The sequence below is a fragment of the Corvus hawaiiensis genome, chromosome 7, assembly GCF_020740725.1.
Source record: "Corvus hawaiiensis isolate bCorHaw1 chromosome 7, bCorHaw1.pri.cur, whole genome shotgun sequence".
NCBI lineage: Eukaryota > Metazoa > Chordata > Aves > Passeriformes > Corvidae > Corvus > Corvus hawaiiensis.
Genome location: NC_063219.1, coordinates 33503452 through 33517932, shown reverse-complemented (window position 1 = coordinate 33517932; position 14481 = coordinate 33503452). Strand labels below are relative to the sequence as shown.

The window sequence follows — 14481 nt, the reverse complement described above, 5'->3', positions numbered from 1 at the left end:
TCCAAGAAAGTTGGCCCAGTCCATGCTGCATTCAGTTCCATATGGATTTTCAGGGCTGCACTCCAGTGATCCTGATGTTTTCCTGTTTCCAGAGGGACCCAGGCGCTCACCAGCACCTCTAAGTATTGCTCATTTTCCCCTTATCATTATATTGGGCACCAACAAACGGGGCAGATAACTTGGATTTATAGTTGTAACTCCTCAGTTCCATATTTAAGTATTCATTTAAACTAATGTGATCTCTTCTGTGGAAGTCGTTCTGTGCAGTGGCCTGCCTTTTGTTGCATTGTCTCATGATAGCATCAGCAGTGATTTTAATACTGTACAATTTTCAAGGCAGCAGTAACTCCTTGATCTAGTTATGTGACTGTCATCTGAAAATAACCGTAAAGGACACAGTACATTTTGTGTATCTGAGAAGAAATCAGAATGAAGATACATAGTTAGCACAATCTGTTACTTGATTTTAAATGCATCATTAATGAGTTTTTTTAGCAAATACTAGAGTTTTCCCCATTTTTAAATTAGACAATGGAGAAGGAAAAAGAAAAATAATGAAAGAGAAACATTTTTTTCTTATGCTTTTCTTTTGTAATTGGATGACTTGCTTCAGTACTGTGTGATTATATTTAATTAATGACCTCAAACTTTATTATGCTGTTTGTTAAAGCTAGTCATTGTGCTGGCCACTTCTGTTAGTTTATTTGCATATGTGTGGGGAGGAATATTCCCAGTGTGATGATCTCATTTGATACAGAAATATAATCACATTATACATCTCGAGAACACACTTTCCTTCTTTGTTAATCATTTTAGTCTGCTGATTTGGCTTTGGTACTGCAGTTTTACAGAGTCATTGAGTTTAACAGTGGCAAAGGTAACTCAAACACAGCATGACCCCTGTGCAGCCCAGCCCCTCCGGTCACTGAGCCACTGGGGAGGGACCCCCAGAACCCTGAGCTGTTTCCAGCTGGGCTATGATTGATCACTCGTCAAAAATTGTTTCTGATTCCTGCCTGTTCCAGCTGGGCTGACCTCTGCTCTTATGCCTGACACAGATTCTGTACTCTGTAAGTAACGCTAAATTCCATTGGATGACATTGTAGGGGAATACTTTTTTTCCCTTACTGAAATGGGTAAATGTTGCCATTTAAGTAATAAGTATTTTTAAATGCCTTTCTGGAAAAATGGGAAGACAATATTACAACTGTAAAATTGCTTTAGCACTACTTCTAGGATCCTTTTTTTCTAGGAAAATACATTTTCACTTAACAAATGTTCATCCATCTCAAATGTCCCCAGTCATCATCTCCAATGCACGGGTCTGACTATTGTAACTTCCACTAAAATATCTCAGATGACTGGTATCCCTGGAGAAAGTAACTAATTTGTCTGCAAACCACTTGTTCATAGCACCAGTGACTGTTGGTTCTGAGAACAGTAGAATTCTCTGGTGGCTCAGTGATGCAGTTGGAATTATTGTCAAGAGGAACAAGTGTACAAAGTCAGTAAATCTGTGACTTTGGGCAGGCATTTTACCTGGAGTTTAAATCTTTAACAAGCACCTGACAGTAATACCAATAGCAGAACTTTGAAAGGTGCATGCCGAATAACCAGGCATCACTGATGCTAAAAAACACATAGCCTGGATGTAGTTAATATTTATAATGAAACATATCTTGGATACTGAGTGCTTGCAGCATTTTAATCTATTCAGCAATTTATTGGACAATATATATTTATACAGAGTACTGATCATTGAAAATATTTTTCATAATCTCTCTGCAACAAACTACCTCCTTAATAAACCTAGATGAATATGTAACTCTTGAGAAATGACTCCCAAATTTATAATAAGTAGTTTTTAAAAATATTTCGTATATTGTGCGGAACAGAAGCCTGAAGCAGAGCATGCAGATAACAGAGGCTGTAGGAATGGCTGCCTGCTTTGTTCTCTAGCAGATTAATTTCTGCAGTGGGTACCCAGAGAGCAGGCTGGGGAGTAGCAGGGTGTAAGATATGGTGTGGCTCACATTTCAGAGCCCTGCAAAGAGCTACTGCTACAGTGTGTGGAGGGTTTTCTGGCTAAAGATTCTTGTTCTCTCTTTGGCCAGTCTTTTTGGATGGACAGGGTGATGGGGCACTCACACTGCCTTGACAAATCTCCAAGGTTTGCATCCCTCAGAGTCCCCTGGCAAAGCACCTGGCAGGGTGGTCTGCGCCATTTGTTCCTCCAAGCAGAGGGGGTAAATGTGGTCTCTTAGGTTGCAAGCCTGGAGAATTAATGGGAAAATGAAAAGAGCCTGATCCAAAGTTCTTTTTTCTTGGTTTTTACTTTTTTAGTCCATTTTCATTGATTTCAATGGACCGTGAGTCAGATCCATACTGCCTGTTACATGGTGTGTTGGCCCAGGACTAACAAGACTGCAGATATTTCTTCTTTTGAAGTCATTGGCCAAGGCATTCACATAAATCATGGATTTTATTGAAACTGCAATTAAAACAAATCAGGCTTAATGCAGACTGAAAGCCCTAGAATTAGTGTGCAGGTGAACATGGAGGGAAAGGCACAAGCTTAGCCATCCTTCCAAGCAAAACTGAGAGAAGAACTGTGTATATAATCAAACAGCATGTGAATATTAATGCACAAAATCCTCTGAGTCCCCAGTTCCCTGATGCAATTATTTTCTATTCACATTAATTGTTCCTAACAGATGACATTAATGACTTTGAGTTAAAATGTGTGCAGAGGAGGCCTTCAGCAGATCAATGCTGGTTAAAAATAGGGTCACTTTTGCAATCATTCAAGCAAGGTGTAACAGCTCGTAAATAAAACAACATTAACATGTTGATTGATTTATAAATGTTAATTTTGTAGTTCATTTTTATGCTTTTTTCCTGAAACCTGTCAAACTCTATGGATAATGGTGAGACTCATATTCATTTGTTGTTGTTGTGTGTGAAGTAATGATAAGTTGCAAAGCAGTGACTAGAAGAAAAAGTAGAGTTTTTTGGATGACGAATGATCTGTCCTCCAGACAGGAAGTCTTGGACAAAGTAAGCACAAAGAACAACATTTCAAATTAGAACAAATCCTCTTTTACCTCAGGCTCTTCATTACCCTTGAAATTTAACAGCAGAGTTTGGAATTTTAAAAATGCTGATCTGCTGCATATCTGTCAAATGCTTATGCTTTTCTCCTTCCCTTCTGCTCCTCCAGAAACTCCATTCACGCATCTTGGACCTCTCATCTGGGGATTTGCTTTCAGAAGTAGAACGAAACCGAAGCCTGGTGCAAGCTCGAAGTGCTGATGCTCAGATGCACGTGAGTGTTTGTGCTGCCCTTGTACCCCTCATCTGGAACCTCCTCTTCGCCTCTCAAGTCTGGTGTCAGGGAAGAGCCATAAAGCTGATCTCTGAATTGAAACCCTGTTGAGGCAGATAACAATACTTTTGCTTCCTTCTGTTCTCTGAAATTCAATATTGTGTCCTCGGTTGATATAGTGAGCAGATAGTGTCACTGTGTGCAAAAAAAGCATAAATCTTAGCAATGTCCCCGATACACCTTTTTGAGTATTGATTACATCTCAGAATCTCTGAGAAATGGTCAAGGAGCTTTTTATTAAAGCCCATGCCCCATATTATTCATCCCATTTTTATGATATATTATGTATGAACTTTTAAAAATTCATGGGCTCTGCATTTTTTTTTCAGACGGAGTGAGCTTTGTGCTTATTTGGCAAAATGTTCTCCAGCGTGGCTTTCATGTTTCATTGTCAAAGAGAAAAGTAGCTTAAAAAACAAAAATCACGTACAGGGAAACAAAGAGTACAAGAACAGAACATTGAACCTGCATGTGCCTTTGATCTTGAAGTATAGTAGTGTCAACAAAAATGTAATCTCCCTTGTAATACCTACTTTAATGAAAAGGCATTGTTTCAAAGGTTCACAAAAATGCTAACAACCCTTTGCCTTATATTTAATTAAGCCTTCAGGTTAAGTTGCTCTAATATAGAGTTTTGTGTCTTTAATGGTCTGATTATTTCAATTTTCTCTGATTTCTAGTGAAAATTACATTTTTAAACTGTAATACTACATTCAGGCCTTTTTACTCTAATTTCATTAAAGGTAATGACTAAGAGTCATGATTACAAAAAATTAAAATTTCACCATGTCAGTTAATAGACCTATATGCAAGTTAAATGTATTTAATTAATGCATCATAAACATGCTATTCAAAGTACTTTCTTGGATAATTTAGAGAATAAAGGCAAATTGCAGGGGAAAACTCCACTCTTAAGTGATCTGAATGCAGTCTAGAAATTGAGTAGATACCCTACTTCATAATCTGGAGTGGCATGATATTTTTTGCACATTTTCTCCTCTCTTAAAGATGATTACAGTAATATACTGTTCTTTAGCCTTGCTTAGATAGCTCCATTTTTCCCCCTGCTGGAACTGTAGGACCAAAAGCCTTTCTCCTCTCCTAGGTGCAAAGGAAACAAAGTGAGAGGATGGAGAGGCTCTCAGACTAGCTGAAGATGACAGGAAGGCCACACTTGTCACTGTGCTTTGATCTCTTTCCTCCTACAGGAGATTCTTAAAGGAGAGGATTTACAGGCATCTGTCCCTTGAATGCTATGGTGGCTGGGACACAGCCCAGTGTATGGGGCAGGAATTCCATGAGATGTTTTCCCAATGTCAGAGCCGAAATGCAGAGGAATAGCCAGAACAAGCAGGTGCTGCCGTTGGCCTCTGTACAGTCACCCTCACCAGGAGTGACACCACAACAGCTGAGGAAGCTGATGGCAGAGGGTTCCCCAGGGGTACCACAGTGCCAGAAATAAAGACTAATTTGTCTCAACAAAGCGAGAGAGTCTGCTTCAGAGCCAAAAACACAGGCATCAGCCTGCCTTTGATGCTGAAAGATGTCTTCTTCCCAGAGCCACTGGATTTAAAAGCTGTTCTGCCTGCATCCATTTGACTTCCTAGGAGAACATGTACCAGTAATTCCCAGAGGTGAAATGTGTTCTTGGTGCCTCTGAATGATTTTCCCATTCATAGGTTTTGCCTGTGACAAAGAATAATGATTTGCCCTGTAGTTAGGTTTGTCAAAAGCAGAACATTATGATGTCAGTTGAGCGATGAACATCTGTGCTGATGAACTCCTCAGCAGTAAAAATTCTACTCTCTCCCATTCAGCTGAAAAAAGGTTCAACCCCAGTAATAGTAAATGGGAGGAACATGGGGAATAAATGGAAGAAATCAGCAGAAGGCCAAAAAAGCATGTCAGTGCATGCAAAGTGCCTACAAACTGAGTGTTGTTCCAGAGATTTCCATGAAGAAGCTGTGTCTATGGCAAACACAGCCTTGATAATTGTTTTATGGATTCAATAACTTTAGATTTCTTGTTTCTTCCTGACTGTAAAGGTAAATTCTCCATTTAAGCAAAATTAATTTGAGGTATATCTACATACAAAAATCAATAAATATTGTTTCACTTTGCCTTAATGAAATCCAAAGGGAAGTTTTATGCATAGGAGGCACAGAATCATAGATTCCCTTTGGATGGAAAAGCCCTTTATGATTAAGATCATCAAATCCAGCCTTTCACCCACCACTGGGTGGGAAGGTCCCTTAAGATCACTGAGTCCAACCATTAACCCAGCAGTGCCAATCCCGCCACTAAACCATGCCCCCAAGTGCCACATCGACACAGCTTTTAAATCCCTCCAGGGATGGTGACTCAGCCACTTCCCTGCTCCATTGCTTGACAACTCTTTTAGTGAAGGAATTTTTCCTAATATCCAATCTAAACGTCCCCTGGCACAACCTGAGGCTGTTTCCTTTTGTCCTATCAGTTTCTGCTTGGGAGAAGAGACTGACCCCCACCTCATTACAACCTCTTTTCATGTAGTCATGTCTGGTGTTCCTGGTAATTAAAAAGATGTCTGATTCTGTAAGGAAACTGAAGAATAGTGCAAGCACTTAACACTAAAGAAGCTCTAATGCTGTTAGGCTCAAGAGTATTAGTTTGAAAACAAATTAAAGGCATCCTAGCTACTCCTACAGAGGTTTAATATTTTACCTAAAGTGCTATCTACTCTTCATTACTCTCTTCCTCAAAGCTGGCACTTAGTCACAGTCAGCTGAAATTGCATTTGGAGAGGGGCGATAACTACACAAGTACTAAAGGCAGCCATAAAGTGTCAATAAATTGCATAAGCAAGAGGCTTCAGCTGTCTGTGAGCGACACGAAGATGGATTGTCCTACGTCAGAGAGTTTCTTCGACAAAGCTTTGAACTAGATAGGAAACCAAAATTAGACTGTAATGGAGAGATTCCATTCTCAGTGGACATTCTGCTTGGGATACTAAATTAATTTACCTTGTCCAGGGTGTGCAGCCTCATCTGTTACATTGTGGGGCTATAATGCAGTTGTCAAGATGTACTTGTATTCTTATAACTTTGTTTTCTGTATCTTACCAGCGCACGCTGCTTATGTATGAAGCATAATTCAAATAGACTCAGAATAATCTTTACCATAAGAAGAGCAGAATACTAGTTCAAGAGTAAAGAAGAAAACATTGAGGATTGTGGATTTTTTTTCCCCCGACAAATGAAATTGTTAGCAATTTTTAATTTAGTTCTGTGTATTAAATTCACCAGATGCTAAATCACATAATAGGAAGCTGTAACTGGCTTACTTGCCTTTTCTTTGCCATTCTTAATCAAGGGGAAGTTAAATGATTTTCTACCCATAAGGTACCTCTATTTCTTCTCATATTTTAGGAATGCCAGCAGAATGTGAAATCCACCATACCTGTCTTGAAATGCCAGAGTCAATTAAATATGACAGGTTCTAGCCGCCTGTATCCCCGGAGCAGCTGCAGTAGCAGTGAACTCTCCCTCTCAAGCGCTTGCAGTGAATATTCCAGTGGTTCCTCCTACACTTGGAATGATGGAAAGACAAGTAAAAGGGTAAATCAAATTACTTTTCTACATGTGTTAGTTTAAGTTAATCTGAAAAAAGATTAATCGAAAAGCTGCCTTCAGAAGTTTTTTTACTTTCCTCTCTTTTATATTGAAAACAGTTGTCACTAAACTGTTACCCCCCATTTAATTTTTTTAATGATTCCTTTATCACTCCAGCTTGCTTACAGTGTCCTCACTTGTTCTGACTTTTATTCTGCCTTTCATAGTCCAAACTGCTCTTCTTCTTTATCTTAATCCTTCCATTCATATTGTTCTTCCCACAGGTTTTTAATGCACCACAGCCTTCACACCACTGTGAAATCCTTTATTAAAAAATTATTTGCTATAAATGGCAAAGAGTGGAATGTAATGCCCTTATGCAACTCCTGTATCTCTTTACCAAAATGGAACACTTTTATTGACAGCACTTTGTGAGTAACAAAAGTGATTTTTATTTTGTTTTGACAGTCATCCGTGAGATGGGATAAAAGAATAAGCATTGGTTCTTCGCTCCCAAGCAACCTCTCAAGCCCTGCAGATGATCTACCTCCAACTCGTATCAAGGAAAACCATATCTTAGAAGGGCTGAAGAAATTACAGAAGCAAAAGATATTTCTTGAACCACCTTCAGTAATATCAAAATGGGGTTACAAAGACTGCATGAACTCCAACGAAGGAATATATTCCCCTGGAATTAAATGTGGCAGCCATAGTGAACAGACCCATTGTAAGCCAATGGAAATGGGAAGTATTTGCATTGAACACAACAAAACTTTCTCTTATGATTCAGATTCACATGATGATGCAGATGATGACTCTTCGTCTTTACTGTTGCCACAGGAAGTACCAAGCAAAGACTGCAGGACCTCTTGTAACAAATTAACTCATAGCATTTCTGACAGTCTCTTTGACTGGGATCCTAAAAGGAAACATTTGCCAGAAAGAAGTTCATTTTTTAATTCAAAGGAAAGACCTGAAAAATTGACTAGTTTTGTCAGTGGATTTCAGGCAGAAGTAAAATCATGCACCAGAGCAAAGCTGCCTGAATTACACTTAGATCAAAGCCATTCTAATATGGGCTGGAAGGACTTTAATTTTCAGCTTTCAGATACTGATGACAATGAAGTCTTGGATGAATTGCATATAGAAAGCAGTGATGAGAAAAGTCCATCAGATTTATTATCAACTCCCTTTCCTGAGAGGTACACAAAGACCTCTGACTTGCTCAAAGTCACGGAGAATTCTCAGTTTGTATCTACTGACAAAGAAGAGAACCAGATACCTGTTCACTCAGACATTAGGCCAAAGACATGTAATTTCATTAAACAACAAAAGGTTATAAAAAAGACCTCTTCTGAAGAGTGCATTACAGTAATATATGATGCTAAGGATGGTGAGCCAATTGAATTCAGCTCACATCAAACTGGAGTTGTCACTGTAACAAGAAATGAGATTTCAATCAACCAGCCACAGACTACGTCCAGTGCAGAATACACTGAACTTATACCTCAGGGAAGAACTGATTTGCAGCCAGGACCCAATGCTAGAAACTACAGTGCTTTAGAAAGACAGGAAGATGAAACTGGGAAAAACACTCTTGAAGATAATACAGGGAATAAAAATGCAGTTGTCCCCTTGACCTGCAGTGAATCTTCACGCTGTGGAAGAGTGACACAGCAAAATACTTCACGACAAAAACTAGTGAAGCCAGTGTATGATGCATCATGCAAGGTCAATTCAAGCTCCACTGTGCATGCAGGAATCAATCAAAAGCCAAATGTAACTAAAATACCCAGCAGAGGTAAATTTTCTCCCCAAAAAACTGTGATGACTGAGAGTGGGGAGGCACCTGTAGCTCTACCAGTGGGCCCCACAGCCCTTGAGAAATCACCTGCTCTGCCACCTGTAAAGCTTTCAAGATTCAAAAAGGCCCAAAGCCCACCTCATCATTTTGACTCTAAAGTCGACTTTCAGGTTCCAAAGCCCCCTGCCCACCCCCTGCCTGACTTGAAACGTCCAGGCAGAGGAGATGGGTCAAAGTATCCAAAGAGTCAGAGTCTAGCATCACCACTGTTGCCTCAGCACCTTATAGAGCCCAGTAGCTATGGGGAACCTCCAACCAGAGACTTTCATTGTGATTTAGCTGCTGTAGAAGCCCGGTCTCCATCCCCACCCCTTCCTCCAGGCAGGTCAACATCCTTGTTGATTCGGCCTAATTATGCTAATTCTCCACCTCTAGCAGTAAAGTTAGGAGGAGCTCGTCCCACTGAAACAGCAAAAAATATACTGAAATCATCTCCATTAAAAGGAACTGTGAACTCTGGCTTTCATAATCAATCTAGTCATGAAATGCAAGCAAAAAATGTATCTTCTGGGGCCAAAATTGAATTATCTTACCTTCAAGAAAATGCAGAAGGAATTATGCAAAATAAATGCACATCTCAGCAATCCCACAGTGCGTGCCAAGGACTTTCCAAAGTTTCCACAAAGCAAATCTGCCCAAAAAACCCTAATCAGCTGGGTCTCCACAGAAATCGTGAATATTCCAGCACAGATTTTCAAACAGCCAGGTCCTTCTCGCTAGGTTGTCCGTCATTGGAAACAACTTCTTCACAAGACACATATTCCAGCAAAAACAATATTTCCAGTGACAGTGGTGTGGATCAGCTACAAAAGATGCCAAACATTCTCCCCACAACTCCTCAATGTCACACAACAAGCACAAGTGAGCCTTTGCTATCTCAGGTAAACAATTTCCCTTCAACACTGTTTCATGCCGGTGATGCTGCACATGCTACTCAAAACTCTAATGAGAGAGGAATGAAAACCCGTCTCCCTGTGGGACTGAAATTATTTGTCAAATCTCCCCAGCTTCTCCGCAAGAGCTCTACTGTACCAGGGAAGCAGGAAAAAGACAGTATAAATGCAGCCTCCAAAAGTAATGTGAGTTCCAGTAAGTACAAGCAAAGTGAGTCTGTGTGTGTAACCACCAAAGGTGCAACGGATGTGGAATTAAAGGACTCCAAGTCTGATACTGAAGTAAAAAATAATTGTGCTGTGGGACTTAGTATGGATACAGCATCCGCTCATTCACATGAAAACTGCAGCTTGGTGGTAGACAGAGGAGATGGATTAGAAAACAAATTAGTTAAGAGGTCTGTTTCTTCTGGCAACAAGTCACACTTGAAGCCAGCTCTGGGCATGAACGGAGCGAAAGCTCGTAGTCAGAGTTTCAGCATTCACACAGGGGAGAAGCCATCTGCCCCTGTGACAGAAGGTCCTGGGAAAGTACGGACTCAGATTATTACAAACACTTCTGACAGAGGGAATTCTCTAACAAGGCAGAACTCAGCCATGGAAGGGCTTCAAAGCAAGGCTATTTCTGGGTCAGCAGTGACACCAGAGACTCTTTTATATACTACTAAACCCACAGAAAATTCTTATGCTAGACAAGGCTCTCTTGGAAATATGACTAGTTGCAATAGCCAGCATGGAAGCCCAAGCAAACTGCCCTTCAGATCATCTCAAAAAGTAGACCAGTTTCACCATGCTTCAAAATGTGATGGAAACAAACCCTTTTCTCAGAAAGATGCACGCAGTCTATCTGTGCAGAGTGAGAAAAGCACTGAAAGCTTTAAGCACGAAGCTCAAGGTAAAAAAAATGTTCTGTCAGCAGAATTGGAGTTAGAAGCCTCAGCTACTGTATCTTCCCAACAAATTTTGTCCTTCCAAAGCTTTGATGGAGTAAAGTGTCCTCATAAACTGGAAGCAACAAAGTCACGAAGGCAGCAAATGTCTTTAAAATTAGCAGAAACCTCTGAGAAGGTTAATGATCTTTTGAGTTCACCATCTCTGCAACCTACAATAGAGGAGAAAGTCATGTTATGCATTCAAGAAAATGTGCAAAAGGGTCAGGGACAAACCAAATCCCCCACTGTGGAGACTAAACAAAAGACTGGACCTTCTATAGCCAGTTGGTTTGGCTTCCGAAAGAGTAAGCTCCCAGCACTGAGTAGCAGGAAAACTGATGTTCCTAAAACTAAAGTGGAAAAAAAGGATGCAAAAGTTTCAGGATTTGGAATTAAGCAGGCAAAATTAGAGAGAAGAAAAGAAAAAAAGAAAACTGAACAACACTGTGAAATAGAAAATGAAATTAACAGGAAAACAGACAATGGTGATGTTTTAGCCATGGAGAGCAAATTTATGAAGCCTTCCCAAGACCCTCCTGGTGAGATTGAGTGTGAACAAGTCAGAGGTTCCACCACAGCTGCCTACTCACCAAAAGACAGTTTTATGAGAGAGCTTTTAAACAGGTAAAACTCCAGAACACAATTTGGGATGTGTTGATGTCCATGTAGCTTTACAGATGTCCAGATGCAAAGTTCAATGTATGTTCCTTTTGTGCTAAGAATGCACAGTAGCAAACAGTAGGTGCACAGCTGGGACTTTAATCTCTACAGGAAAAAAAAAAAAATTAACAATGAGATGATAATTTTGTTCATGTTACTTTGTTAACCAAACCATTGGTCTTTGAAATTAAAGACAGGTGAATTACATCCAAGCTGATAATTCAAATTATTCCAGAAATCAAGAATCTAAGCAGATGGTGTGTAAAGATAGAGGGTAATTAGGTACATGTTTTAATGTATTCCATCTTCCTGTACTGTAACCAGAAAATACATATTTGGTAACCTGTCAGAATTAATTAAATTTCTAGCTATCACAACCTTTGGTCACAGAAGAACTTAGCAACTGGTATATTGTGTTTTCACGTTTGTCCCACAACAGTCCCAAATATAATATAAATCATTATATGTGAAAGGCTAAATTGATATACTACCTGAAATTGCAAGTGACAGGTTTGATCAAGGCTAGTTAGAAACATTTATCACTCAAAGGTCTAGAGACAGAAAGATACAGAGAGGTTACTTTAAACATTAAAGGAATGGGAAAGTAGAGTGATTGAAGAAGGGCAATGCAATTTATCAGAGGAATCACTCTCTACCTGCAGAGTTGATAAGAAAGCAGCTCAGCAGACAGAAAGTGGATCAAATAATGTTTCCTACAGGAGTGTGTCGAAGGGCAGCTCCCAGGGCTCCTCTCTTCATGGCAACTCTATCAGCTCTCAAGGAAACCACAAGAAAAACAGCAACACAAAAGCTGATATGGAAATGCAGAATCAGACCCTGGTAAGTGCTTCAGTACACGAAAACATTATTACCTTCTTTTTAACTTCCAGATGTGTTTCTTATTGCCATTGCAGGCAAACAGGATAATAACTGTTTATATATAAGATAGAAAGATTTTGTGTAGCTAGAGGATTGCGAATTAATACAGAAGTTGGCAGCTTGACTATAGGCCACATTATACAGAGAGTCATGAAGATCCTACTGCTTTTGCTGGCAATTCAATTCCAGTGAAGATACATGCACAATGATGCTATAATCATACTGTAGTAGAGTGAAATAATAGGACCATTATTTTTTAATTTTTTTCCCCCTTTCCCTGAAAATTGCATGCCAGTATTGAACATTCCTCTGAACGTTATAGAAGTCATTAAGCCAAAAAGTGCACAGCTGATGTGGAAAACACAAAGTATTTCACCACATTTGGGAATATTTGTCACTCAAGAAGGAATGTTCAAAAGCAAAAACATACATTGGACCTGCATCTCTCTTTGTGCCATTAAAAATCTCCCTGTTAATGCCCTGTAGTTAGTTTTATTCTTCAATAAGGTACTAACTGTACCTGATCATTTAATTAACCCAGAGAGGAGGAATGTTGCAATGTAGAAGAAAAATCATCTTATTTTCTGTTAGCTGCTAGATTCTGGTTCTGGACTAACTTTACTGCATTGAGAAGCGTTCACACAGAGTCTAGGATTGTAACCTAAAGTCAGGCTGAAGGGGTGCCCTTCCTGGTGAAGCTTCTTTTAATTAACCTCAGAATTTAATGAGCAGTGTCTTGCCTTTAAAAAGCAAGGGCCTATCCTATGATGATTTAAAGTCCAGCACGAGGAGAACAGAGATGCTTTAGCCCTATAGGATTTTTTACCTCATTCCTGAGATAGCTGTCCTGTCCACATTATCATGATGATTATTAGCCATAACCACAATTTTAACAGTCTGGAAACTTGTGCCAAATATAATGCTTACTGTGAAGCTGTTGCTTTTGTTGTTCTGATAGAACCGAGTTACTGAAGTGCAGCATATACAAATATTTCATCTGAGGGAATCTGAAATACAAATTCTCTGGGAGCATTGCAAAAAGCTTCATAATGGGAGCTGAAAAAGCTCAGCTTAGGGATGATGTTTAGGATGCTTGAAGTCAAGGCATTCCATACATGTTTCAAATTCAGGCAAATTTTTCTTTTTTTCTTTTTTTTTTTACTTTAATACAGATGTCTTTCCTGGAAACATCTGCAAGGTCATTTTTTAAAAACTTACAGGGAACATATGCAAAGTGAATGCGTTTGAAAACTTTCCTCCTGACTCCTCTGGTATCATCTCTTCTTTGAAAATGTAGATATCTCCTGCATTATAAAACCACAAATTATAAGCATATCTAAGGCTGTCCTTGTAGTGTCACGGAAAGGAAAGAGAGAGAATGAAAGTCTGGAAATGTGCAATATGCAGGAAATTCAATCCAACTGATCTAGAACTTAGATAGCAAAGCAGAGCCCCTTATCAGAGCCACTCAGTTTAACTATGCCCCATTTAATATGGTCCTGACAGCTTAGGGTATATCTTCACTGTACAGAAGTACAAAAAACTCTACACACTGCTTCTACAGTTTCTTTCTAACTTATTATTTTCTAATGCTGCAATAATTTGCTGTGCTTTTTGTCTGTCATTTTGTGAAGTCTTTCTAAATGCTGCAATAATAGTGTTTTAAGTATATCTTCGAGAAACACACTTCATTTTATGAGGGAACTACAAAGATTGTCCTTAATGTATGTAAATAATGGAGATATGCTAATTATACTATTTAGTTTTTAAGGACATGTTAGTCATGGTGAAAAGGCATTACTTCTGCTACACCATACATGCTTTTGTTAGCACGGAAACAGAGTATTTTATATTGTTTTTGAAGATTAAGTTACATTTATATGTTTCACTTTTTGAGTTTCATATTGTGTTTACTGTGGCACTTAATTCCTGAAAGAAATATCTAGTGCCAAAAGACTGAGGACATCTAGAATAATGAGATTTAAAATGTGCTTATGGTTATTAATGCTAACTTATGAAAGAGATATACCTTGAGATTCCTCAATATGTGATATTTCATCTTGTCCTCCAAACTTCTAAAAGAAAAACAATGCAAAGTCTTTAAATTCAAAGTTCATGAATTTTATTACTATCATTTCCAGTTATTCTTTGGTGTCTGCTTACTTTGAAGCAAATTGCAAAGGGCTGGGAGATAGCTGTGACTGAAAACAGTCACATGCAGTAGAGTGACCTGTTGTGCATTTTTTTTCTCATAAAAAGACAAAATTATAGCTTTTGG

General features: G+C 39.1%; 1 protein-coding gene across 11 annotated transcripts in view; it reads left to right on the top strand.

Moving 5' to 3' along the window:
* The window catches only part of NCKAP5 (NCK associated protein 5), a 379214-nt gene that overhangs the window by 313365 nt on the left and 51368 nt on the right, over window positions 1-14481 (top strand). For 10 of the 11 annotated variants that reach the window (XM_048309430.1, XM_048309431.1, XM_048309429.1 and 7 more), the window contains 4 exons: window positions 3221-3325; window positions 6793-6981; window positions 7444-11288; window positions 11987-12164. In XM_048309430.1, the coding sequence (XP_048165387.1) occupies window positions 3221-3325; window positions 6793-6981; window positions 7444-11288; window positions 11987-12164 (4317 nt within the window). The remainder of the gene's footprint in view (window positions 1-3220; window positions 3326-6792; window positions 6982-7443; window positions 11289-11986; window positions 12165-14481) is intronic. The other variant, XM_048309435.1, reaches the window with a different exon arrangement.